Raw genomic sequence first — 27831 nt, 5'->3', positions numbered from 1 at the left:
GTATTGCTATATGACAGAGTATACAATCATAGCATTAATAATTGAATTAATATAATGTGACATTGACCAGACACATCAGTACTTTAAACTTGATTTGGTGGTTCTTATTCAAGAAAAAAAAAATCAATGCTATTATAAGTTTTGCTATTGTCATCTCTGCATATTGCAATACTAAATGGATATTAATCCTACAGGGTTATGATAGATAGGACTCACAGCTCAGATCAACCATAGAAGCCAGTGCGTGGCAGGAGTGATAAAATTGTTCAACTATGACACACAAACTCCTCCCCCCGCCCAGCCTTGTATCAGGCGCAAAAGGTTTACACAATATTTACAGCACATATCGGATATTAGAACTCAGTGTTCCAGCTGACTCCTCAAGGCTTAAAAACAGGAGTCTTATAGCACCTTTTTCAGTTAACACATTTTATTAAATGGCATAATGTTTCTTAAGCTGTAGCTCACTTCATGCATCTGATGAAAGGGGCTGCAGCTTACAAAAGCTCATGCCTGTTAATAACATTTAAACTATCATACTCTTGACACTAATCCAGGTCTCCTCCTAGAATATCCTCAAGGCTTCCAATCTTATGAAAATGTTTCTGCTCCCATGATCTTCATAGGTAGGAATCAGATATTGCCAGTGTGTGATGATATTTGTTTCTTAACAACCTAGTGCCTTTCATAAATGTTGGCTTACAAAACTGTGTTTATGTTGGCTGTAACATATCTGGAGGACACCAAGTGGCTTGTGAATTCCTTCACACTTGGAGGTTCTGCTCCATTGTCCAAAGTACTTTGGAAGTAGAAGATATGCATTTAGTACAGAAAACATACGCCTCCTTCTCCTTCTCTTTCTCTTACAGAAATTGATATGGTAGCCTGCTCTTCATCTAAGTTGCTCAATGTGGCAAACATAAAAGAAAGATTGGATTTGTTCTTCCTGAAAACCATAAATATCTGCAGGATAGGGTAAGCAGAGGTGATAAAACATGTATCACAGCATCATCAAGCACACTCTGTCTCTTGAGCATTTATTTCAACATAGGAGGAACTTGTGCTGGGCATCGTGACATTTTGTCCTTTTGGTATCACTGAAGCTGGGAATAGATGCATATGCATTTAGGGATGAAAATACATTCAAATCCTTCTCATGGGGTGGTGGGGGTGGTGGCTGAAGCCCAGGCCTTAATTTGGAAGTGTGATGCTGTGCTGGGGGAAGAGAAGGAAACAACAAAAATAAGGTGAAGTAATAAATCTCTAGAACAGTGTTTCTCCAAGCTGGCAACTTGAGACTTCAACTCCTAGCTGCTGGTTGGGGAATTCTGAGATTTGAAGTCCACATGTCTTAAAGTTTCCAAGTTTGACAAACACTGCTATAGAGGGTGAACAACCCACAAGAACTAAATAGGTTCTGCTTTCTGAAGATGATACTTGCCAGATAGTTGAACTCAATAGCAACACAGACAGAAAAGTCATAATAGTTTGCAGTTTCATAAAAAGTTAGGGAATGTTTTAAATGATCCCCAAATAAATGTGAAAACCGTGAACACGCATTGTGCTTCTTCAAACTAAGATTGCAAGACACAATGTGGGACTGTGCAATCCTAGTTTAAAAGGCTAGATCTAACACTAACAGTTTTTTTAATAATGGCAAACAATGGATATTATAGAACACAAAATCACCTTTGGTTTTCTGTAATTTATTATGATAGCAGTATTTGAAAGCTGAGCCAATTTATTTCTGGCAAGATGTTGTCTATTTGAAATTTCAATAAAATACTATAACGTTTTCTCTGAAATGCTGCACCCATGTGGTTCTTGTAAATATTTCATTTCCTTTTCCATCCATAAGTCCCAGTTTCTTTGTAGCAGGAGGTGTATCCACTCTCTCAAAAGAAAAATTGACTTGATAGTTTTGCAATTCTAGCTCACATTAGGGTTGCTCACATTTGATTTACAAATAGTCAAATGTGTAAAAAAGCAAATGTTCTGTAAAACCTATCTCAAGGAGAACTATGGAAAAAAATGAGAAATATACAATAGATATGATAAACTAATGATAACAGGTGTAGCAACCAGTTTGAGAATGCAACCAGTTTGAGAAAGATATTGAATTGGTGGATAACTTGTGTCTTCTAGGATCAAGAACAAACCATAAATAAACCAGCAATCAAGAAATATGCCACAGGTTAATGTTTGGTAAAATAGCAATGAAGGGTTGCAAAACATATTCAGATACATGTATGTACTACAAAGATTAGAATCATGCAGGCAATACTTTTCCTTGTGATATGAAAGCAAAATGGATGCTTTGAGATATAGATGACCAAATTACCATATATTGGACACATATATTGGACACATTATGCAGAGACCCAGGTTTTTTTGAGAAGCCTATAAATGCTGAGAAAGGTAGAAGGAAAGGAAAGAAGAGGAAGATCACAACATAGGCTTAATTACTGTGGCAATGGGTACTCCAATAAAAAAAAAGTGGAGTAAAGTTTTATCTATATGGTTGCTAAAAGATAAAATTGATCTGATAGTAATAATCATTCAGCCAATAGCCAAACAAATACAATAGTACATAAGTGTACACATAAGATAAGGGAATATTGTAGAAGAGAGGAGTGATCACAAGCAATTTCTGCATAAAATATGGTGTGGTTTTGTTTGTTTTCTGAGGAACAATATAACTTTGTGCAGGGGAGTAATTGTTCTTCTTGTTCTCCGCTTTACAAGGTTGGTAAATTAGAACATGATCACTGATCATCTTCAAACTGCTTTTGTGCAACTGGGAAGGAACCAGAGAAGACATTAACCTCCATGCTGATGTTCTCAGGATTAAAAGAGAGACTAGTAGGTTAAATAAACTCATTGTAGAACATAGAATAATAGGGTTGGGAGGGACTTTAAAGATCTTTTAGTCCAACCCCCTGTTATATATTTCTTAAGGAACATGGGTCAGTGGAAAAACTGAACACAATGAATTTGTATAGTGCCTGGGAATGAAGGAGGGTAGTTAAAGAGTGATAGAATGGGCTACTGAATTTTTATTTTGTTGAATCTTCTGCTCTGTGGGAATGCCTGTTTGCCTCCAGGTTTGTTTCAGAGTTGACTTTGGTCTAAGGCCAAGTAGATATTGGTCTAGGATGTCAAAGCTTAGGAAGCACCAAAATTGCCCTTTCTTTCAAATCATTATAAAAATGTAGATTTTCATATCAGCCCCAGATGACCAATCAATGTCCCCAGATGACCAATCAGTGATATCTGGGGCATCATATATCCTTGAATTGCAATTACTTGTATTCATAAGTAAAACACAGAAGACAGCTTAACCATTCTCAGCATCTCCTGTGTTTTTTTTTCTTTTTGTTATTATTTTAAAAAACATTAAAATATTTTTATTATATAATTATATATAGAAGTGTAACTTTTCATTGTTCTGACAACATACTCTATGTCTAATTTGGTCAATTATCTTTTAATCACTTGTTATGCATTTTTTATAACGTGTGTATTTTTGTATTTTGTTCCATTTGCTTTTTTCTGTTTCTGCTATTATTTCAAAAGCAATAAAATATTTATACAGGACACTTTTGGCTTTTCCTCATCTAAAGCAAACAAGACTTGAAAAAGCTGCTGTGGAAACTGATGCTTGTAGAGTCACCAAGACTATCCCACCAACTGACAGGGGAAGCCACTAGAACGGGGATGGTCAAACTCAATTTCATTGAGGGCCACATCAGGGCTGTGGTTGACCTCAGGGGGCTGGGCAGGTGTGGCTGACTGGGTGGGTGTGGTCAACTAGGTGAATGTAGCCAGCTTGACACAACTCCCCAAACTGCTGGCATGTTTTCTCTTTGCACCAGGTAGACCAGGCCAAAGATACGTTGGCCTGATCTTTCCTCTTTGCACTGGGTAGATTGGGAAGATACATTGTCCTGAGTTCTTCGCACTGGGTAGACTGGGCCAATCTTTCATCTTCACATTGGGCCAGCTCCATGGGCCAGATTCAACCACACTGCAGGCCGGATGTGGCCCCTGGGCCTTGCGTTTGACACCCCTGCACTAGAATATAAAATGAGAGCAAAACACCACTCCTTATTAGGATTGATGATGTTACCTAGCTTAGGTAATGAAACTTCTGCAAGAAAACAACCAAGTTCAGAGAGTGTCAAGGTCCCCTAAGAATTGAAACTGCTTGTGCTGGACTGATTTTTTGTTCAATAAGTCCTGTTTGATTCTTTTTGAAGGGGAACAATAATACTCTAGGGAAGCATGTAAAATTCGTGTCTTCATAGCGGCATCACGTGACATATTGTGACTTTTCTCTCCTTTGCTAAACCAGGCATGGGCTTGGCCAGCACGTAATGCATCCGGGCTGCGGCCATGAGTTTAACAGCCCTGCTCTAGGGGGACCATTAGAGTAGAAGTTGCAGGTAAAGAATTTGGCAATGTAGGAATTAAAATTGCAATGGGAGGACTTGGTTGCATGCTGTCTTTAGCTTGTCAGCACATCCAAATCTGTCTTTCTAATATTTCATTGCAAATGAGTGAGTTTTCAACCCATCATATTTGAAACTTTCAGAGACAGCATTAAAATGAACATTGTGCCAAAAATGTCTTCTCTCTACCCAGTTCATTTGATGGGGTGATAAAATGTCTTCAATATATTTCTTTCAAAGGAGAAAAAAATGTTGATAGGCAGTTTTTGTACATCTTGAGTTATGAAGTGGTTAATGAACGAAGTTCTTTTTTAAATTGTATAATCATATTCCATTGGTCTAGGGCCTGACCGGATTCCTGGGCTTCAATTAAATCGCAAGTTTTTTTTCCTCTGGGCTTTTTCACTTCCCTTTAAAGCTGTCCCTTGACACTTATCCAGAATGGAAAGGAATGGGAGTTTAGAAGAAAAAGCTATAGCCTCCACAACAACTTCAAATGCTAATGCTCAAAAATACCACCAAAAGGCATCAAATACTAGTGAAATGTTGTGTGAGAATGATATAGGAAAATAGAAGCATCCTTCCTGCAGGGAGAAAATTTCCAGGAAATTTTGGAGAAGATTCAGTCCAGTATACATCCAAAGTATCCTTTCATCTTGCAGCCTGCAGTCAAATTGACAGTGGTGCTTTTCCAACCTGAGCAAACTTCATAATGAACGGTGAAACTGGCTATTTTCAATCACTGTTTTAGATTGACTTTTTTGTGACATATTCTCATCATTGATATTCACTGTTGATATACTCAGTTGTTAAAAATTTCAAGCCATAAAATTAATGGACAAATTATTGATCAAACCTATTCAAAATGGTTTCAGTAGTTATCATGTTTCTTAGATCACAGCTATCCAAAGCCAAATCATGTTTATCATTACTTAACCAAATCCTAAGAGATTAATGTATGGATGATTTTGGATGGTTTAATCAATTATGTAATAATTCAGTTCCAGATTTCTATCTAATGAGTGCTCAGGCTAAATAATCAGTGCAATAAAACCCAACTTTACAATAAAATTTTCCCAGTACTGACTTTAAATGCTAGACCCATCCTTGAATTAGCAAAAACTAGACTTGCCATATAGGACTATCCACAGAAGTCAATGGCAGATATAAAAAGTGGTGAAGTTTCAAGCATCTAGTTGCACACATCTCAATCAGTGGTGAGATCAATTTTTTTTTTACTACCGGTTCTGTGGGCGTAGCTTGGTGTGCGTGGCTTGGTGTGCATGGCAGAATCTGCAAAATCTCCATTCCCAACCCATTCCAGGGAAAGGATACTGTAAAATCCCCATTCTCTCCCCACCCCACTAACCTGCTTTTTAGCTGTGTTCTTCTGTGCAGGGCAACGAAAGAAGACCCAGTCGATCAGCTGAGACTCGGTAGGCAGAGAATAGAAGGGGGTAGGGCTAGTCAGAGGTGCTATTTGTCCGCTATCAGTTCTCTGAACTACTTAAAATTTCCGCTACTGGTTCTCCAGAACTGGTCAGAACCTGCTGAATACCACCTCTGATTCCAATGTTATGGTAGATATCACTGACATCCTTCCCAGCAGATGTTCCTGCTGGTTTGTATCTTGCCTCAATTGTTTTTGTTGTGACTTACTACAGAATGGCACTTCCTTGATTAGGGGCTAGCAAAACGATTGATTCATTCTTCCAGCTTCTTCTCATTCCCAACCCACAACTGAGGCAGTTTAGTCTTTTACAGAGCTTCTAGTTTTAAAGTAATGTTTCCCTCTTATTCTGGCACAATTTGTGTTATGGGCATATTTCGTTATTTGCCACATTTGAATCATTTGTTTTTACTTATTCTAAATTTGTAGTTCTTTTATCCTCTAAAAATCATTTTAATGGTTTCAGATCCCATCTTAACATTACTTTGCTTATAATGACACCTACTGGTCAGAAAAGCTAAAAAGAAATTTCTGTCTCCATAAAGTACAGTCTATCAATTCTTTATTTTGAACTGTTAAATTTTAGAGTAATGATTGTGAAAATCCCATCTTGCTATCCCAAATAACTTATGCTGCATAGTAGATTGGAAGATAATATAAAAATTCTGGCATAAGGAATAGGGCTTGGACAAAATGTATATGAAAATATGAATTTATCAATATCAACGAATGTTCATTTTAATTATACAATACCCTAGTCAATATTTGGCTTTAAATGATAGTTCTAGTAATTAAACAGTACAGGTTTAATATCATTATCCTGAACAACAGTTATTATTGTTTGCACTGCGTTGTTTAATCAGCTAGTCCTGACCTATTCCAAAGTCTCGGTATCAAGCACCAACAATATTTAACTGGGTCATTAGGGAGGTTTGCAGCCAAGGTGGCAACCACATGGTGTGATCAAAGCATCAACTATTTTTATGGCAGTTTGAGTTTGAGGACCATATTCTGTGGACATCCTTGTAGGGAAGCTGGGCTTGTATTGAAAGTTATAATTTCCTGTCCTACTTGCTTGCCACACACACATATAGACACAGTGTAGGTATCATGCATGTTTCCCTGATTCCATCTGTTTCTCTATTTTTAATTCTCCTTAAAAGAGGATTGTCAAACTCCCGCCCCATGGGCCAGATGCATAACGCGCTGGCCATGCTCATGCCTGGTTTAGTGAAGGGGGGGGAAAAGTCCCGATATGTCATGTGACACCACCGTGATAATGTTTGACACCCCCTGCCTTAAAACAATGGAACGGCCTGAGAGACATGTTTTTCTACATCTCCTTGGCCTCAGAAAAGATTAACTGAACCATAGGCAGCATTTTTCCTGATGTAGCTTAATGGAAGCCCCATGAATAGACTACAGTATATTTTTGAGAGTTATATCTAATCCTTTTTGGGGTTTGTTGGTTGGCCCACTGATTGCACTCTAAGTTGAAAACTAAATAAACATGTATTTGAGGAGGACCCTCAAATCAAGTTTAACAATATTTATAGATCTCTATGCTAATCTCCATTACATTCAATGGGAACTTTGCAGGAAAATGTAACTAAAATAAAATGCTAACTGTGGTTCAATTAATCTTGTTCTTAATTGTATAATTATATTTAATCCCATTATAATTTCAGATTGGATCTAGTTTCATATATTTTATACAATTGCTAAATTAAGAGCATTTTGAACATTAAAATGATTAGCTATTATTTGAAATAATTGTTAAACACGCTGTTAGAAGAACACTTAATTTATTGTCAGTAAACTTTTCTTTTAAAACTATCTAACATAAGAGCATAGACCGATGCTGTTTATTTACTCCTTCTTGCCTTGATTCAAAATTACTGTTGACTCCTTAACAATGCTTTTATTAAATTATTTAAATAGCATGAAAATATTAAGATACATAGTTTTTTTAAATATGAAACAATGCCATCTCCAAACCATCATTCATAGCCTTACATAAAAATACCCACCAATTAGCATACAGGTTATATAATTCAACAAACACATTTCAATCCAAACTTCACTTCTGTATGGAGGCAAAACTCTTGTATCACAGATAAAAGTATTTTACAAAGAAACATGTTGCCATCATTATATTTTTAGTTGTTTGAATTTTTTAAGTGTCTTGCTATTCTTGTTTTCTAGTCTAATTAGTTGAATAATTTCCTATTCCTATTCTTTACAAAGGAACAATTCCTAGGATGTTTTGAAGATAAATTGATAGAATCCCAGAGTGGAAGATTAAATCATTTAATCTTCTGCCTAATTAGGTCATTTCATTCACAAACCCTAAATTATTTCTACTGAATCCTCTTCACTCACACTTAACATGCTACTCTACAATCAAATAACAGCACGAAGTTCATTCAGACCACAAAATGTAATATTAATATTAACTACAACTCAGAATAAATCTTATTGATTATATCGTATTGCAATCCAATTACATCTGAAATTATTAAGTATACTCTTAATAAAAAGGGAGTGTCTTGTCTCTCTAACATAGTCAAACTGCAAGGAAACTATTATTTAAATAGATGAATCAAATAATTGAACAAAAATATTGTATCACTAAAATAAACTTTTTATCCTGATTGGATATAAGTATTTTAATTCCTGTTCCATGTCTTCTTATCATCTCACTACTTACACATACTTTGCATTTACTGTTATTTTATACAAACCCGTAAGTTTTTATTTGGGATTGATATTATAAGGGCATGATTGTATATTGTAATTGTCAAGAATTGTTATATGGCTATTCTATTCTATTCTATTCTATTCTATTCTATTCTATTCTATTCTATTCTATTCTACTTACAAATTTTTCCATCAAAGTTCCTACAATTTTATAGATATATATGCGCAATATTTTAAATGGGTTTTGCATCCATAACAGTGTCAACTAGTATAGTAAATTATCCTTCCTTTAATTTCTTCTTACTTCCCGCCCCCTTAAAGGCTGTGGTGGTCTGAAGTTTCTCAGCATGCAATAGGCATGCTCTCCTTCACCAGTGCACAGGAGGTTGCGAAATTTGGCCAGCTGTGGATGAAAAAGGTACAAAATTCAGAATTAATGCCAAAAATGTACTCCACATGCACATAATTTTCGTCCTGGTGACACATATTAGCATAAACCTGTCCTTTTTTATAAGCAATTAGTTCTAATTGAGCCCCACAAAGCCATAACAACTGAACATTAACAAACACAGAGTGAATGATGAATGATGACCTGTTATGAAACAATGCCTACATAGTATTTGTAAATATAAGCTGAATGTATTTAATTTGTACCGTAACATTTTAGCCCTTTAAATATGTACAAGCCCCAAGCACACATTTACTATGTCACAATTTTGACAAGCCACCTAAATAAAATGAACCAAAATAGAATACAGGAGCTCTTAATTATACTTGTACCTTAATGGTTAATATTGATTTATTAAATGTGTCAATGCCAACTCTTATAAGTCACATAGATAGATTTTTCTCTATTGCCTGAGTGGTTAATATAGTTAGATTTTAATAAGTGATCCATGTAGACTCCTGATATTAGAATCTAATAAATGGCAAACCTTCATGAGAACTCCTTTAAAAAAAAAGAGAGATTTCAGATGGGAAAGTAAACATACCTGTTCAGAGCAAACACTTATAGGCTCCCTAAGGATGATCCAAATGACACTCTCAAGAAGGGGAGGGACTGTGAGAGACCCAAGGTATGTCCAGTAGTCCAGTGAATGAGGGAGAAGACAGGAAGGATCAAAATTGGTGAACCTGTGCTGCTTACCCTGAAGGAAAGAAGGATAGAAGGAATTAGCAAATGCCCTCTTCATCCTCATTGTGTGGGATATAACTTCCACTGTTGATTCTTCCTTCAATGACAGGCTTCCTGCTTCCAAAAGATACCTTTCTTTCTCCAGTTTTGCCTCCTTCAGCATAGAGATATTTAGATTCATCCTATGGTTGTTCTTATATAGCCCCATATCATTCTCAAGCACTGGTTGTCCTTTCCTCAAACTCTAATGTTTGTAGGACTACCAGATCTGGGCTGCAAATAGATGGACAATACCTACAGGGCAGAACTAGCATTTTCTGTATCCTCTTTACTTCCACTTTTTTGCATGTTTTGCTGCCAAAATCTGGTAGCTTTTAATGCTGCTAAAGGTAGTCCTCATTTAGGACTGCCTTGAACAGCAACTGCTTGCCGTTAATGACAATGGTGGAAAAGTAGCCATTTTGAGATTTATCACAGCATTTACAATCTTCACAGGTCTATTAAGCAGTGGAAAGCTGAAGTGATCATGACCACAGTTTCAGTTTCACTTTGTTTAATAATAGAGTTGCCAGTCCCAACTGTGGCCGCTAAACAAGGACTACCTGTAAATGGCAAGAGACAGTGTGCTTGTGAGAGGTTTAAAGCACTTCATTTGTATGGAGAACTCTAGAAATTGTTACACAGTATTCTATTAAAGAAGCTGAGGGAAACGAGAAAGAGAACATGCACATTTAGTATTTTGATTCATCATCTATACTTATAGAGATTCTATGTCTTCCACATTACCAGCAGAGGAATCATAATGCTGTCAATCAACAAAAGGTATAGACAGGTCTGCCATCTATTATCTGAGGCAGTTTTTTAATAGTAAAGCTTCTGTTGCAATCCCAGTAAGAATATACAGAAGTAGGAGCAGATCTGCCTTACCTTCACTTTAATGGTATCCAGTTGGTCTGTGATTTTTTTCAGTTGTGAATTGCATTCACCCATCTGTAAATAGAAATGTAAGATTGTTTCCTTTGGCTGAGAGAAAATGAAGTTTTATTGATTTTAAAGTTTATTTACTGGTTTTTAATCATCAATTTTTGTCAGCAAAATGGTTATTTGGAAAGTTTAAAGAGAAAGCAGAAATATATGGAATTAAAGAAATGTATTTTAAAAAATAACCACAGGAAATTCCAATGTTCAAAATGTCAAAATACCTAAGGAAATGAGAGGCTTTATGGAAAGCTATTCTATAATTGTGATCCTATTATTGAAGTCAAATTATGAATATGCAATACTCCTCACACCATCTGATATAAACTTTGCTAATTCCAGGAAGGTGTACTTTTGAATAGACTTGCATGGATTGTATGGTAGAACTCTGGAGATATTTTTTTCTTGACATCTTCGTAAAGGCTCTTCTGGAATAATCAGGCGAACGAGGGTGCACATTTCCCGAAAGCAAACTGGATCTGGGAGGTTTTTCTTCATTAGAAGTTTGGAAAAAATAGCTTTACTCTCCATATAATATTTCATATATTTGTATGTACTAAAACTAAAACATCACAGATTCTTCAGGGTATTTGTCATAAGAAAAAAAGAATCAAATATGAATACATATATATGGGGATGGGAGTTTCAAATCTTCAAGGTGATCCATTGCCAAATTTTAATCTCTCAACATTTGGAGACAGAAAGTAGTAAAAAAAAGTAGAGTAAACGTAAAATAGGTTTAAATAGGCTTGTTTTTTTCTAAAAGGGGAAAATTCCATCTTCCCCAAATAAAACCAGAAAACAATTACCCATCCACTTGGGATGACAGAATTCTTGAACTGGAGGGTCTATAATTGATTCCAGGTCCCAAATTGGTGAAACTTATACCCCTGGAAGCCATTATGCCTAGCTTCAAACCACTTTTCAAACCACTAAAGTGTTCCTCGCTCTGTCAGAAAGAATTATGTGCTAAACTAGAGGTGTCAAACACTAGGCCCACGGGCCATATCCGGCCCGCAATGTGGTCAGAATGGGCCCACAGGGCCATCCTGGAAAATGTAAGGGGCCGGCCCACATCACTTCGGCCTGGTCTACTCAATATGAAGAGGAAACATCGGGCCAGCATGGCTTTGACCTGGTCTACCCAGTGTGAAAAAGAAACATCGAGTCAGTGTGGCTCAGCCCGGTCTACCTAATGCAAAGAAGAAACATGTCAGCAGTTTGGGGAGTGGCATCAAAATGGCCATGCCCATCAAGTCAGCCACACTCCTCTGCCCCCCCCCCCAAGATCAACCACAGGCCTGATGCAGCCCTCAATGAAATTGAGTTTGACACCCCTGTGCTAAACAATAGTTTGATCTTTTGCTTCCTACATTTGAAATGAAAGAATGTCATTTTATTTCCTTACTTTTAAGAAAACAGCCATGACTGCTAATCCATCAGGTTGTTGAGCAGCTTCAACGAAGCTAGGGTATTTATCTGCATTCCAATGCACCACATGAAGCTGGAAAGGAAGAAAACAAGTACAATTAATCATCACTTTATGAAGTTAGCCAGGAGTCTGTAACACATGATGGATTATTGGGAGCTAAGTCGTTTTTTTTACAAGTAGCCAAAAGCCATCTTGATGCATGTAGTCCTTTGGAAGCTCCACACGCGTTGGTCCAAGCTCTGAAGATCCATTCTAGCCAGTCCTAGTTTGGGGCACGTTTATAAAAATAATAAAGAATCTGTGGCAGATCCCCATTGCCAGTCCCTCCCACCAGCTGTGTTCCCACCCTCATTTTCCTTTCACAAAACCTCAGATTCACACACACTGGATCAAGAGCTTTAACATCCTTACAGGAGAGCTGCTTTGTAGGTGCGAAGTATTATTATGAATAAAATCTAGAAGTTCTAATGGCTCAGTTTCACTTAATCTGGACTCTTAAGGTGTCAACACATACACTTTAAAAAGCTGGACAATATATTGTGAACATTCTACAAAAAGGAAACCAATGCTTTCAACAGGAAGGGCTTTTATTGTAGATTAATGAAAAATAACAAACAAGGAAGGACACGAGAAAATCCTGAAACACTGTGGGGGAGGCCCATCCCAATGGCCCGTGACTTCTCTTTTAAAGGATGTATGTACTGTATCTTGTCTTACCACCGCTCTTGAACCACAGCTTGTTAAGGCCTGTTTCTTTTATGCATCATCTTCAGCAGTCCTGTATCGCAGCCTGTTGGAAACACCTGGGCCCAGGAGATAGGCTGCCTCAGATTAATAGGACTTTGGATCCACAGAGATCATCTGCCAGAGGAACAGTGTTGTCTTCTGTCTGCAGAGCAGCTCTTTCTTCCAGCATGTGCCAATTTGGCAGAGGTGCGTTCTTGAGTCAAAGAGCCTTTTCTTCCTGGGGCTCAACACCGTACATCTATTCACTGATCTTTTGGGCATGTCTCCAACCGTATGATCAGCCTAACACTCTCTCAAGTCTAGGGTCTTTTCCCACCCCAAAATCAGTAGGGTTTCTAGTGGGTTCTTGATAATCAGCAGAGGGAAAACTTTTTAAACTGACTAAACATTCTTAAATATTTTCTCCTTCCATTTGGTTTCTTAGATGGAACTTATTTCTTTCCAGCTATATATCTGTTTTCTAAGCACCTCTTATTAATTCGTTACATTCCATCTCACCTGGTTCCTGTGAAAAACATAAGTCTTTAAACACTGCAAATGTCATTTCCCCAACTGATTCCCCCCGTTAATTTTAGGCATTTTTCTACCTTCCTTTATTTTATCAAGGAAATTATTTCTGTGAATCTTCAGGTCTTGCATTACAGTACTGACAAACATGTGCTTCTATTTCAAGCAACTATTCAATTTCAGAAATATATATATATTAAAAAAAACATCACAGAAAAGTGTCCCTCTTAATGTTAGTTAACTAGAAGCAATTTATACTTTTTGAGGACTTCATGTTGAGAAAAGCAATAATTGGAAATGTTAATGTATTAGTTATGCCTTTTCTATTTAGCATTTTTGCAATTCCATTTCAACATGGAAAACACATTAAAATAAATTGGCAGAGATTGTAACTAGACTATACTTTTTATCTGAGAGAACTGTTACAGAATTATAAAAACAAAACATTTACAGTGTTTGAATTTGGTTCCACGCAGATATACCTCGCTTCATTTCCACCCAGCACGGTCTCAAATCCATCCAGTACACTAATAAATCAGCCAACAGGGAAATAGTGTTGTTTCCCTTGTTTTTTTAAACATCAACAGAAAGCATTTTAGTCTGTTTTACTAAGAGTTTTACTCTCTCTGACACAAATACTGTGAAAAATATAAAAGGGAAAGCTTAGTAACTACAGGTTAGGCATTCTTAGATGCTTAATTGATCTTCATTTGAGATCAGTACATACTTCCCATGTGCTGAGAAGTGAAGTGAAAAGGAGAAAAACAGAAAACTATTACACCTAATGGAAATATTGGAATTTAAATGCAAAAGACTGAGTCGAGCCCTATTATTTTAGAGCCTCTTTTCATCTTTAGAATGCTAGTTATTTCAGTGAACAAGAAAGTTTTACAATATTAATCCCCAAAGAAGAAAATAATATGCAATATAGATTTGTTTTATTTATTCTTATGTTCACCAATATGAACCCAAAGAGCTGATTAATTCCAGGGCTTCCATGTTTTAGACAACAGTCACTAGACGGTGAACATTGGAATATTTTAAAGGAAGATTTGCATCCATAGCAGTTGTGTCCGAGAGAGTCAGAATATTGGATAACTGCCCATGTTTGTTCACCTGTTTGCCAAAAGTTAATTCCTTTAAAAGTTTTAGTGTCCACAGATATGTGGCAAGCCAAGAAAAGAAATTTACAATGGGCTACAGATGAACTGGTAGCATAATAGCTAAAAACATATTATGCAATAGACATAAATGAAAGACAATATGGAAATGTTACTGAGAACACACCAAAAACACTTTCCACAGCAACCAGAAATAATCAAAAGCACAAGTTTTAATTAAAGAAAATCCCACTGATGTGCAATTCTAAGCAGATGTAATTGGGCGTAATTCCCATGTAAATCCATGGAATTTACTACCAAGGATATGATCAATATACAAGATACAGTAAAAATTTCCCAGCCAGGCTAGTTTTAAATTCCAAAATTTACATATTAGGAACAAATAATTTTCCACCTAAGTAGTAGAATTCATCATATAGCATTACATTTTCCTGCCTGAACTTGATCAACTATAGTAAAACTGATCACTGAAAATTAATAATAATTTTTACTGCTGAAATCACACCAGTCATCTCAGAAAGGACAGCTTTAATTATGCTGCAAAAATAAATCCTGTTGCTTCAGAACGGATCAGAGGAGTACTTTACCTCTGCTGGGAATTTTGCTCCATCCACGGCATGTTCAGAACCAATGTCATCTTGGGCTCCCCAGTGGAAGTGGATTTGTCGCAGCCTATAATTTCCAGTGAGTGGACCCCCACTTAGTACTGCAAAAAATACCGATAATTCTTATTGTTAAGCAGAGTGGGAAACTTTTAATGCTTAAGCATATTTTCAGACTATTTGAAGGCCAACACAAAAGTGATGTAAAAAACACTGACTGGATCTCACAATGTTAAATAACTGCTGGATGTTCCAGCTTAGCACTAGAGGGCTGGCATCTCCCTTGTGTGCCTTTTTCTTTTTTTTTGATTCTAAACAACTGTCCTGAAAATTGCTATTTACTCTACAGAGGAGAAAGAAGGCAAGCAAAAAACTCTTGTGACTACAAAAGAAATGTGAACTGTTCCCATGAAATGAGAGCAACATAAAACTAACTATGCCAAAAATGAAAGAAAGCAGTGTTTGAGAAAGGAATTTAGCCCACTTTGAATAGGGATTTTAGGAAGCTTTCCAACTTTCTGTAACCAATCAGATAAAATCATACTCAAGAAAGATGTGGACAGCTCATTTGAATGCAAACACATTTAGACCATTACAATTAACTGAAACTCCCTCAAGTGATAAGGTGAAAGGATCTTCTCTGGAGAATAGCTGCCTTATGATTTAGATACAATTAGTTATAGAGCATTAAATCAGACCTAGGTTTGCTAGAAAACAAACCTGATTTATTCTCAGTGTCATCAAATTCCACACTGGTGGAGTGTCCATTATTGAGTATGACTTTAGCAGAGGAAGGATCATATCTGGGACTGAGAGGAAGCAGGTTGGGGTCGTATTTAGTCTCTTCAGTGTGAATATCAATGGGAGATTGCCGGTCTCCATCAGCAATGGGGAAAATTTCCTTCCAGTGAGTAGGTCCTAGAATACATTACAGTAAAAAAAACATTGTTTACAGAACATCATTTGGTGCAGTCAGACAAACAAATAAATTGTCATGTAAGAAAATGCACAAGAACCTACCTGGATTTTCTTATTTTTCTTTTTTAAAAAAAACAAAATAATTAAAAAATGGTTGAATTTAAAAGGATGGAATGTATACCACCCAATCATCTTTGGAGGGCTGAAAGACAGCCCTCTACACAAATATCTTAATTCTAATGAATTGAATACCCAAGGATGCAGGTTAGAACACTAGAGTTGTTCATTTTCTGCCTACTTCCAGGCATTCTGGTCATTAGGAATGCAGCAAACACCTGAAATTAACACACATGCAATAGATTCAGAGAACATTTACCCATCAGATGATTTAATCGGTCATTCACACAACTATAATGCTTTACTTTGGTTCAGTAATATAGAAAGTGCTTTATTCAGAGACAGAGATTAATAATGGTTCATTGAAGTTTCAAATAAGGTTGAAGAAGATGCTCTGCCTAGTTAGGAAGCCCACATACTGATCTCCAAATTTGACACAGTATGGTCACTTTGAAAAGAGAATACATCATCATCATCACAAAAGAACTAAAATGCAATACAGCAAGATAGAATTGTGGTGATAGACCACAGTATATCACTTAGAAGTATATACCGGAAATGTTAACAACAGTTTAAAAATTGCATTCTCACTAGTACATACAGTTTATATACATTTTTCAAATGTAGAAGCTGATTTCCTAACTTTGCCATCAGAACTTGTATCGACCACATTTGGTCCCAAAAATACCTGAGTCACTTATTCCAAAACAACCAGGCCTTGGTCTATCAGTCATTATCATATGTGCAAAAGCAGAATTATGAGTTATAAACATATGTCTTAAACTAGAAGTTAAATTTTAGAAGTACCAAACTTCGCAAATACAAATCTAGGGCAGAACAGAAAATAAAACCAAAATACTCAGCATATTATCTGCATATACTTGTTATCCTAGTTTAATTGTTCCAGCTTTCTTCAAAAGAAATGAAAGAATTATAAGGTAGTAAAAATGTTAGGCATTTGATGTTATGATAAACAAAAAAGCATTATAAAACAATAGTTGTACAATCCTTGGGAAAAGAGATAGCTGTCAGTTACATAATAGGTGCAAAGTATTGGTCAGCTATTGATCGTAACAATATTTTGAGTAACTGGCATTTAAATTAGCTTTACACGCTAACCATAATATGAAATGTTACTCAAAAATATACCAAGTGATTGGCAGCCTTGCTTACTCTGAAGTATCCCACCCAGGCTGATTGGCATTAATGGGAATTCTAGGAAGTGTAATCTCAACACAAATGAAGAACAATAGGTCGTAGAATAGTGCGTTATTCTTTTTCATTTGGGGAAGAATTCTGCATTGGGAAATTCTGCTTCTGTTATTTCTGTTGTCGTCAGAAATGCTTCTAGCCAAACTTGGAATTTGGTGAGATTTACATTACAGTTGTTAGTTGATAGGACATTGGTAACCTATTTTACATGTACTGTGACCTGCATCTGTATAATTACCTCCGTCTCCCCATATATACTTTCTTCCTCTGCCTTATCCTGATTTTAATGCAACACCAATAAGTCACACAAACTTGTAATTTGGTTTAAGTTTAAATCTCCTTCAGCAGGAATGCAAAATCAGCTTGCCATGATACCCTTGGGGGTGGTACCAAAAATTTTGGACCTTTCTCTCTTTTCATTATTAAGAGATAAAATGACTGATTAGGGAATGGATTTCAGCACTTAAAAATCCTAACACCGTGTGCACCAAATAGAATCTGGTCCTGCCTACTTTGGAGTTAAGTTCTTGAAACGCTGTACAGAGTGTAATCCAATTCTCAAACCAAGAAAAAAAATGTACACTCATCCTACATATTTTCTTTATTTCCTTGAAACAGCTTGTAACATTTTAAGGAAATGTCTGAAAATCAGTTTTAATTAATCTACTATGTTAAGTGTTCAAAGCAAGATTTCTGTTTAAACACAAGATTCTTTCATAGAATTTTAATCACAAGGGATTCTGTTTGGTTTGTCAAGTATTGATAGGGAAGAAAGTATGAACTCCTCAAACCTATGTTTTGTATTTCTTAACACAGAAAACCCAATTCTTGCTTAGCATTTTATATTACTCTGGTCTGTCTATGAGCAATATCATGCTAAAATTGTTGAAAATTCTTCACCAAGAGCTTAGTAAAATAGATGAGATGGAGAGATTATTGGCTTGCCTAAAGTCCTTTAGTCTAGTAAAATAATATCTCAACCTTCTGTGCTTCTAATTCTAGAGGGAAAAAAAATACATTATCACATTCCTTATCACTTCTTGGACACACCATCTGTTTTACGTCAAACATACTTCTGTCCCACTAAGATTATCTTTTGCACTGTTTCATATCATGTAGGCAAAATGAGTCAGCTATATCATTTTTCAATCCTCAAAGATCATTTATATCATTTAATATTTATCATTCAGTATCAAAAAAGACATACAAAACCTTACTGAGCTGATTGCTTAAGTAATTTTATGCTTGCATAGGTATACAAATAAGGAATAGACAACCTCTGCTCACCAAATACTTTAAATTTACTAAATCTTAAATGCCAGCATGCTGATTTAGAGGGTAATCCTATACAGATTTTATTCAAGAGTAATTTCCATTGTGTTTATTAAAAGTGATAATAGCCTTTTGTGGAATGGTTTATCACAAACTTTTTAATTCAATGAAAGCATGAAGTTATTAATCTAACCAATTAATTACAATGATTATATAAAAATAACTTATTCACAGGAATAAGTTATGAATGGAAAAATTTATACTAGTAATTATTTGTATGGGCTAATAATATAAATCTTCCTTCCAATAAATAGCCATATCCTAAATACAAATCATATAAGTACAAGAAATTAATTTGGAATTTCCAAAAATGTTTTTTGTGTTTGTATGATCACAAAAACACAACTGGAATCACTGATAATGAAAATTTTTACAAAGCTTTGACATTGTTAGGTTCTAAAAACTAGGAACTACGCAATATTAAAAGTGGAGACCCCACTGATAGTGGAAACAAATTAAGACTGACGTGTTAACTGTTGGATAATTTTGATAAGTATCAACTATTTAGTCCGCCAAAGCAGTGTAACACCCAGCCTTCTAATCACTTTTTGAAGTTTTTCCTTATGAAGCAGGACACAAGGTTCTGGAGGACTATCTTTAACATTTTGCTTCCTAAACAGACGTCATCCAGCCTGCTGTATCATCGAGATTAGACAACAGCATCCCAAACTGAAGTCTTTCATTATCTGTACTACTGTGGTGTGTACACATCCAGTAAGACATGGAACATTTTAAAAAGTCTTCCTAAATCTGTCACTAAATCCTGTCTATCACAGGCAGCAAAAGAGTATAGAAAATCAGAGTTGTTCTAAATTCATCAACAAAAACACCCAGAAAGTTAAAACCCCTCCAAAAACATTTATTTGCATTGGAAAAATCAAAGAGAAGGAGCATTTATGGGTGATAACAATACATTAATATCAGAATATTTAACAATATTTAATAACTGTTTCATTTATTCCTTCCATATTGTTCAAAATCACTTTCAGGTTTCAACAGCTCCAACTGAACCATGTTTTTATTTGCTTTGCTTATAATATAGAAGTAACTAAAAAGCAACATTGATGATAATATGCATTTCTTTTTTGAAATCCAACATGAGCAGAATTCACATGTGACATTTAAGAACTGGAGCCGAACTAAAATGAAAATTTAAGTATCTCTGTGAACTCAGTCTAATACTTCCCTTGCCCTGATATTAATTTTAGCATAATAGGTTCAGAGAGTATAGAGAAACATAGAAGTGCAAACCATGAACCTTGAGATTTTATCCAAGGATAATTAATACAACTTTCTAATGAAGAATATTTATTTTTAACATTACATATAGCAAAAAAGAATCAAAATATGAGAGAACAATAAACTGCCTTATCTCACTTAGCATATCTGAAATGTTCCAAACCACTCATGCAAATAATATGATGCTGTTTCTTTCTTTTATTAGGAACAATAAAATAGGGGCAATTTTAAAAATCAAGATCTTTCTATTACACTGGAACAATTTAAGATAACTTGTGATTTATTCTCTCCACAGATCTCTGGAGATCACTGGTGAACATTCTTTTTTCCTCCAAAATTATGGCTAAATAGAAAAGAATTAGATAATTGAGTATGAAAAATAATTTGTTATGCAATATCCTTTTACAATACATTTTTACATTTTGTTCTCACTTTGCAGCTTCAAATTTACTCTGTTAATCTCCTGCTCGAGCAGAGGGTTGGACTAGAAGCTATCCCAGGACCCTTCCAAGTCTATTATATTCTATTCATCACGATCAAGAAATTTCATTTAATCAGGAAAGATACCCAGACTCAGAGAAAATGTACTCTAACTCACAAAAAGTAATGCACCTATACCTCTTCAAAACTTTTAGAAATTTGGCTTCCAAAGGAATATAATAGAGGGAGGGAGAAAGAGGCAGAGACAGAGAAAGAGAGGGAGGGAGGGAGGGAGAGAGAGAGAGGGAGAGAGAGAAAGAGAAAGAAAGAAAGAAAGTTCCTTCTGCGCTTTTTTGGAAGAAAACCCCGTCCCATTGGAAAACAGGCGTGCTCCCAAGGAAACGCGTGAAATGTAAGAGGGAGAGGTCGCACGTCTAGTGGAAGTGGCTCGAAGGCACAAGGGCCTAGGAAGGAAGCCCGTCTACCTTCTCCCATCCCAACAAAAGTAGGCATGTGAGGAGGATGGTCGGGGTGGTGACCGTAGCAACATCTCCAGCAGGAGCAGAGCCACTCCTGGCCCTTGGCACAGTCTCCCGACAGCCCACCTCCTGCACCTAATTCCCCCAGAGAGCCACCAGCTCTCCTCCTCACCGTTGTCTTCCTCGTATCCCCAGTGTAACATGACTTTAGTCTGCTTAACTGGATGGAGGCGATGGAGGCGTTGCAGAGAGGCGAATACCCGTCTCGGTGTCAAAAGGGGTGCAGACCGGCGGCGGCGGCGGGAGGAGGAGGAGTATGATTCTTCCCGGGTGAGAAGCTTGCGCCCAGCAGAGCCCCGCGACGCCCTTTTATCTCCCTCGTGCCAGCCGCTCCTGCGACGCCGCCTTTGGCCTCCAGGTGGGCCAGTCAGCGAGCGGCCCCCATTCGGGCAACGTCACTTGGGAAGGAGTTACGCGGCTCAAGAAAGGCGACACGGCTTACTGCGGTGGTGCATTCGGGCTCTTCAGACGCGCTCTTTTCCAAAAACGAGGGCGTGTGTGTGTGGGATTCCTTTACATGGTCTTTTTTATTATTTATATGTCAAACTTAGATACCGGCCCATCACCCACCGAGCGAGTGAGCTTTTGCATCGCAGCATCTAAAACAACTTCGTGTTGAGGAAAAAGTGTGGTGCCACCTTCAGAATTAGATCGGATTGTGCCCTGGAGAAAGGAGCTCCCAGGGATGCTTGTGAAAGTACCTAAAAGAAAAACAGAAGTGATTGAAGGGTTGTTTTTCTTTTCTGGAAAATCCCAAGAAATCAATACAGGTAGTCCTCCACTTACAATGGTTCGTTTAGTGACCATTTGTAGTTAAACAGCACAGAAAAAAGTGACTTGTGGCCAATTTTTCATACTTATGACAGGGATGAAATTCAATTTTTTTCCCTACCAGCTCTGTGGGTGTGGCTGTGGGCAAGGCTTGGTATAATAGTAAGATCAACGAGGAGCAACCAGGGGTGATTTTTTTTTACTGATTCAAACCGTCCCTACCATCTCTCCCGAGGTGGTTGAATTTCACCCCTGACTTATGACCATTGCAGTATCCCCATGGTCAAGTGATTTACAATTGGAAGCTTGAAAACCGTATTTATGATGGTTGCAGTGTTTTGGGTCATGTGATCATCTTTTGCGATCTTCTGACAAGCAAAGACAACATGGAAGCCAGATTCACTTAACAATCCTGTTTAACAATCACAATTCAACAACTGCTGTGATTCAGTTAACAAATGTGGCAAGAAAAGTTGTAAAATGGAGCAAAAATTCACTTAACTAATTTCACACTTAGCAACCTAAATTCTGGAATCAATCAATTTTGGGACTACTTACAGACCTGCTTTCCCCACATTGGGCTTCTCCAACTTTGTTAGACTACAATAGACTATAACTCCCATCACCCTGACCAACTAGGAATAAGGGAGATTTCTTAACAAAGGGAAACCACCAGGTTGGGGAAGGCAAGATGCAGATCTGATGCAGATCAAAGTATGTTACTGAAGGGGAAGCAGGAATTTGGACAGTCTAAAAGTTGGACAGTTTTCTCCTCTTTCCTCACAAATGTCACTGAATTGTCTACATTTCATCTCTGTAGCTGGCAAGAACTCCCAACTGATGCATAATTATATCAGTATCCCATGACTGGCCTTATAGAATTCAACACAGGCAGGGATTCCATGTTAAGTAGTGCACCCAGTTTGGTCGAGAGGAGGTAAACCATGATGTGGAACACCTTCACTCTCCTTCCCCAACTTTTCTTCTACTGCCTCTACTCTTCCTACTTGTGGCAGCTGTCAGTTCTAGCTAGGAACAAATTATAAGCCGTATTTTAAAAGGACTTTTATAGCAGATTTATTTTTGCCAAGAGTTTACGGTATATTTGTCACTTGCAGTTGAGATAATTTTTTCTGCTTCTAGAAATCAGATTTTACACAAAAGCTGATGTTGACAATATTTATTTCATCTCCTTTGCAATAGGTGCACTATTACCCCTATTGATTTTTTTCTGTTTTGAAAATGAGAACATTGATTAAATTATATGTCTGATGTAGCTTGCGGACAATGTTTGCAAGTTAGTTTGTTAGGTTATGTAATATCCATGTGCATATATAATAAGGTAGTATATAATAACAACATTGCAGGTGGTTTTATATTTGCCTATCTAGATTAAGAAAGATGTGTTATCATGCATACATCTTATATATAGTTCTACAATCTATGTGAGGGTTTGGCCCCAATTCTATTTGGAAATATGGTTATGTATGAGCTGCAAGCATTTTCCAGGTTGAATGTGATTTACAAAGATCATCCTGTTGACTTTTAACTTCTATTACAAATGGGTTTCCCCCCCCCCCTGAAATCTATCTAGTTCAGACAAAACTGTTACACAACAAGTGATTAGCAGCTCTTGCAGATCGAACAGCTTGCATTGTGTATGAATAAGATGAACACAGTGAACCAGAGGTTTATTGCTGGCTGTTGTTTTATCTCCCCCACAGTTCCAAGACAGCTAGAGAGATATGATTGTTAAGAATACAGATAGAAAAGCATAAAAGGGACATACGAGAATGATAAGATAATGTGCAAAACATTGGCCAGGGAGATAAGACTGACTAGTCTGCTCCCTTTCATTTTAATATTCCAACTGGCACTACAATAGGAAACTGGGGTTGATCAAACAATCTTGAAATACCAGAATTGCTTATTTCAATGTTAAATCTTAATGCAGTTTCTTTAATTTTGGCATTGTGTAATACATGATTTCGCTCATTATGGTTTTATACTTTGTATTACCGTTATCAGACCATAGCTCAACATGTCTCTAAAACCCTCGCTTAGTGTGTGTAGTGTATGAATCTTACCATTACAGATAGTCCTTGACTTATAGCCATAATCGAGCCCAACATTTCTGTTGTTAAGTGAGACATTTGTTAAGTTTTGCCCATTTTACAACCTTACCTGTATCAGTTGTTAAGTGAATGACTGCAGCTAATAAGTTAGTAATCTGGTTGTTAAGTGAATCTGGCTTCTCCATTGCCTTTGCTTGTCAGAAGATTGCAAAAGGGGATCATATGACCTTCGGACACAGCAACGGTCATAAGTATGAACCAGTTGCCAAGCATATGAATTCTGATCACATGATCATGGGGAGGCTGCAACGGTTGCAATTTTGAAAAATGGTCATAAGAGACTTTTTTCAGTGCCGTTGTAACTTTGAACAGTCAATTAAACGAAGTGTTGTAAGTCGAGGACTATCTGTATTGTGCAATACTATTTAATATATGCAAAGTAAAACATCTAAAACGCCCCTGATCTTCTTGTATTTCTCAATTTTAAAATCAGGAGGAGTCTGATAACACCTTTTCAGATTAACAAATTGTATGAGAAGTCATAAGCTTTTGTGAGCCATAGGTCACTTCATCAGATGCAATATCGTGACAAGACTGATGTGGTGTGGGATTTAAATTGGGATAAGTTGAGGAGGGGGAGGAGGAGGCAGAAGGTAGAGTGGTTATGCGGGCACAAGTTGTACATAAAATTGTCATTATGAAACGCATTATGTATGTTGATAATTCTTTTTGCTTGTTTGTGTAGGAAAACCCAAGTTAGCTTTATTTCAAATGCTTCGGCATATATACTGATGTTTAACCAATTGTCTTATTGACAGCATGCAGTCTGTTGAATGAACTAAATCCTTAAAGGCTAAGAATGCATTTCTTTTGTATCATAATTCGTTTTATGGAATCCAAGGGCCACTAATTCTAGGACTCTGTTCTCTTGGGATGGTGATTTAAAAAACAACAACTGGGAGATCCTCATGCTTCACTCCCAGAGGGACCTTCCTAAAGGAAGCTTTGCTTGATGCTAAAATCAGGAGAAGGGAGAGCAGTTCTGACTGTTGTGATTTGTCCTAGGCTTGTGATCAATTGCCACGTGAACCCTTATGTCTTTGATCTTGCACTTCTCTCCTGTTACAGTGTGAGTTGTGGGAGAAATACATCTGAAAGCTGTGGTTGCTTTCAGCTGCTCAAAAAGAGCAGCTCTTTTATCTATATACCTTTATACCTCTATTATCACAAGGGGTCACACTGGAGATGTTCAAAAGAGGACAATTTCTTTGAGAGCGACAGCAGGAGTACACTGTTTAAATAAGATGATTTTAGCAGAGGAGGTGGTCGAGAATAAGGAAAATAACCATTACTGGCCCAAGTATTTGGTGAATAGACAAGAAGGCATTCAGGGTAGCTAGGAGGTGCTTCATCCAGGTCAAGAATTCAGGATCTTTGTTCTTCTGTCTCAGTGCTCTTGAATTTCTTCCACAACAGAGTCCTAAATTCTGCTTCGTGCCTGAAATATTTTGAAGTGAGATTTTACCACATTACAGCTGTTGGTTGATAAGTCATTTGTAATCTATTTTACATGTACTGTGACCTACATCTACATAATTACCTCTGCCCCCCCCTTTTCTCCTTTACCTTATCCTGATTTTAATAAAACACCAATAAGTCACTCTGTGCATCTGACAAAGTGAGCTGTCACTCAAAACAGCTTTGCTTTTTAATTCCATTAAATTATATAGTTCTGAACAGTCATTACCAAACTTCTTATTTTTGGTTAACAGAAACAAATGCAACTGTCCTCTTACAATGTCCATGAGTTTTAGTTTTCTGTTAAAAGATTCCCTTAAGTGGTTATGTAAATTAAGGCTACCTTTATTTTAAATGCAGATACCAAATGCCACAAATAAAATCATGTCTGCATTTTAAGAAGAGGACGTTTAGAGAGCCAGTTTGGTTTAGGGGTTAAGGTATTAGTCTAGAAACCAGGAGAATTCCAGTCACTCTTTTAGCCTAGTCCACTGTACAGGTTTGTTGTTCTTGGGAAAAATGAGAGGAGAAAGGTATATTTTCCACATTATTTATAAAATAATAAATTCTGGATAAAAATAAATTAATTAAAAATTAAATAGAAAGAGTTAGTTGGGACAGTGGTTAAATGGTCAGACTAAAACTAGGAGGTGGTGAATTCTAGCCCATGTTAGGCATGAAGGCAGCTGGGTGTCCCTGTGCTAGTAATTCTGCCCTAAATATAAGACAATAGCAACCCACTTCTGAAATCTCATCAAGAAAATAGCAGGGACTAGTCCAGGCGGGTGCCAGCTAACTCAGGGGCACACACAGTTTAATAAACAATTCAGGTAATCTATAACATATATCAGTGTAATGAGACACAAGGCTAAGAAAAATATGATACATTTAAAAATCCTAAATGTTAAACTTTAAACGCACAATCTACATCTTATTCTGGCTGGAAAATAAATTATGTAAATTCAAAGTCACACTGAGATACTTGAGTGAGTTGACAAAGCAGACTGGGGATAGAGAATGTATCATAGCTTTTGGGATACTTTTTAAAAATACATTTCCAACATGTTGAACTAGCATAGTAAGGAATGGGAGAGCATGTTTCTCCTTTGTAAAGTTCTGATGTATTTAAATGTGCCATTCCTTGCCTGCAATCTAAATTTATATTCAATTCTTTTATCAGCTGCTTCCACAGCACACCTTGACTCAGACTATTATAACTAAATTGGAGTTTCATTTATGGCAGATTGCAATGGAATGCCAGTCTTCTCCCCACTTAAAAGGTAGCAGTGGAGAAAACTGAATGTCTTACTGCCCTATTTGTGGTTGATAGCTGGTCTCTACATGGAAAACGATGGACAACATGGAAGTTGGTCTGATCCACAAGCCCTAATGGTAACTTATGTATACATCGCCATCTTCAGTTTGCCGTTAATATTGCAAACAGTGTGAGCTTTGATGATGTTACGGTACCTAGTTTGGATAAATGAACCCTCTACAAACAAAAAACAAAAAAACAACCAAACTCAGAGCACCAAGAACCTCTCATTTCAACCCTGTGCTACAAATGTTTTATTGATCATATATCAGTGTAATTGATCCTTTATTGATCTTGCAATGTAAACACAGATTTTAAAGCCATCTTATTCAAAACAACTACTATACTGAGATTACCAAAGTATTATGGCATATAGTCCTTATTCAATTTGCTATTTGTCAAGCATATCTTTTAACAAGAACAGCTTGTCAGCTCTATATTAAAGTAGCATGATTTATATTCATATAATTTGAATTGCAATGCTGTATCTTCATCAAAGTACTAATGTGGGCTTTGCAGGATCAATACTAGAGTATGGTTAGTCACAAGTAAAACTGGTGACCTATTCCATAATAATTAACCATATGCCCAAAGAACTCACAGGAAGATTATAAGGTTGATAACAACCTTACACACAAAACAAATATACAGACTGATTGAATGTGAAAGTTAGTGATGAGCACAAGAGATTGCTGGGGAAGAATATTGTACATGTTTTATGAATGTTGCAATAGAGTTGAGGAAAGTCTGGATGCTCCTCATATCCCTTTAAAGGAATGCTGTCGCAGAGCCTCAGGGTGATTACAGCAGATGAAAACATCCAGTTTTCTGGCTTAGAAGAAAGGTGTGCTCAACAGATGCTGATAACCCAGGAGCCAGAGGAGACAAAATGGCTCATCAGACTATTTAGACATCCAGCAACAGTCTACTGCTTGGTTCAATTTATTATCTTCAATTTGTATAGCAGCCCCATCTCTCATACATGACTCTTAGTGCTTAGTTACTTAGTGCTGGATTGGAGATGTTGCCAATCGGATGATAATTCAATAGTGATGTGGTGGAAGCAGAGCTGGTGTTAAATTTCAGCCAGTTGGCAATAACAGCAGCAAAGTTGGCTGCAAGTGATCCTCTTCTAGCAACAGCATCCTCTACCTGGCGGTGACAGTGATTCCGGATGCCTGGTTTCAGGATTCCAGATTTCTCTGAAACTGGAAAGCTAGTAGCTACCGACAGTGGACAGAATTATTGTGCT

General features: G+C 36.9%; 1 protein-coding gene and 2 long non-coding RNA genes across 3 annotated transcripts; 2 read left to right on the top strand and 1 right to left on the bottom strand.

The window, feature by feature from the left end:
• The first annotated feature begins 385 nt into the window (after window positions 1-385).
• LOC148126421 (uncharacterized) lies at window positions 386-3447 on the top strand. Its single transcript, XR_015742625.1, has 3 exons — window positions 386-626; window positions 870-975; window positions 2746-3447. It is a non-coding gene; the product is annotated as an uncharacterized LOC148126421 (long non-coding RNA).
• A 4242-nt stretch (window positions 3448-7689) lies between these two features.
• Window positions 7690-21235, bottom strand: LOC113439934 (carbonic anhydrase 13-like). Its single transcript, XM_087931479.1, has 7 exons — window positions 21013-21235; window positions 15844-16041; window positions 15109-15227; window positions 12123-12218; window positions 10664-10726; window positions 9594-9749; window positions 7690-9004 (listed from the first exon to the last, which is right to left on the bottom strand). Exons 1-7 carry the CDS (start codon window positions 21041-21043, stop codon window positions 8891-8893), a joined length of 777 nt encoding a protein of 258 aa, XP_087787605.1. The 5' UTR covers window positions 21044-21235; the 3' UTR covers window positions 7690-8890.
• LOC148126420 (uncharacterized) lies at window positions 21121-21747 on the top strand. Its single transcript, XR_015743250.1, has 2 exons — window positions 21121-21258; window positions 21452-21747. It is a non-coding gene; the product is annotated as an uncharacterized LOC148126420 (long non-coding RNA).
• The last annotated feature ends 6084 nt before the right edge of the window (window positions 21748-27831 follow it).

Source organism: Pseudonaja textilis, chromosome 3 (assembly GCF_049901715.1).
Source record: "Pseudonaja textilis isolate UNSWEBS1 chromosome 3, rPseTex1.2, whole genome shotgun sequence".
NCBI classification, from domain to species: Eukaryota; Metazoa; Chordata; class Lepidosauria; order Squamata; family Elapidae; genus Pseudonaja; species Pseudonaja textilis.
This window is presented reverse-complemented; position numbering and strand designations above follow the sequence as displayed.

Bases quoted from the DNA above. Each gene is read 5' to 3' on its own strand.
- LOC113439934 (XM_087931479.1), bottom strand. From the start codon at position 21,043: ATGTTACACTGGGGATACGAGGAAGACAACG. The intron at 16,042-21,012 runs GTGAGGAGGAGA...AATGTATTCTAG, and splicing joins GGGATACGAGGAAGACAACG to GACCTACTCACTGGAAGGAA. The intron at 15,228-15,843 runs GTTTGTTTTCTA...TATTTTTTGCAG, and splicing joins TGACACTGAGAATAAATCAG to TACTAAGTGGGGGTCCACTC.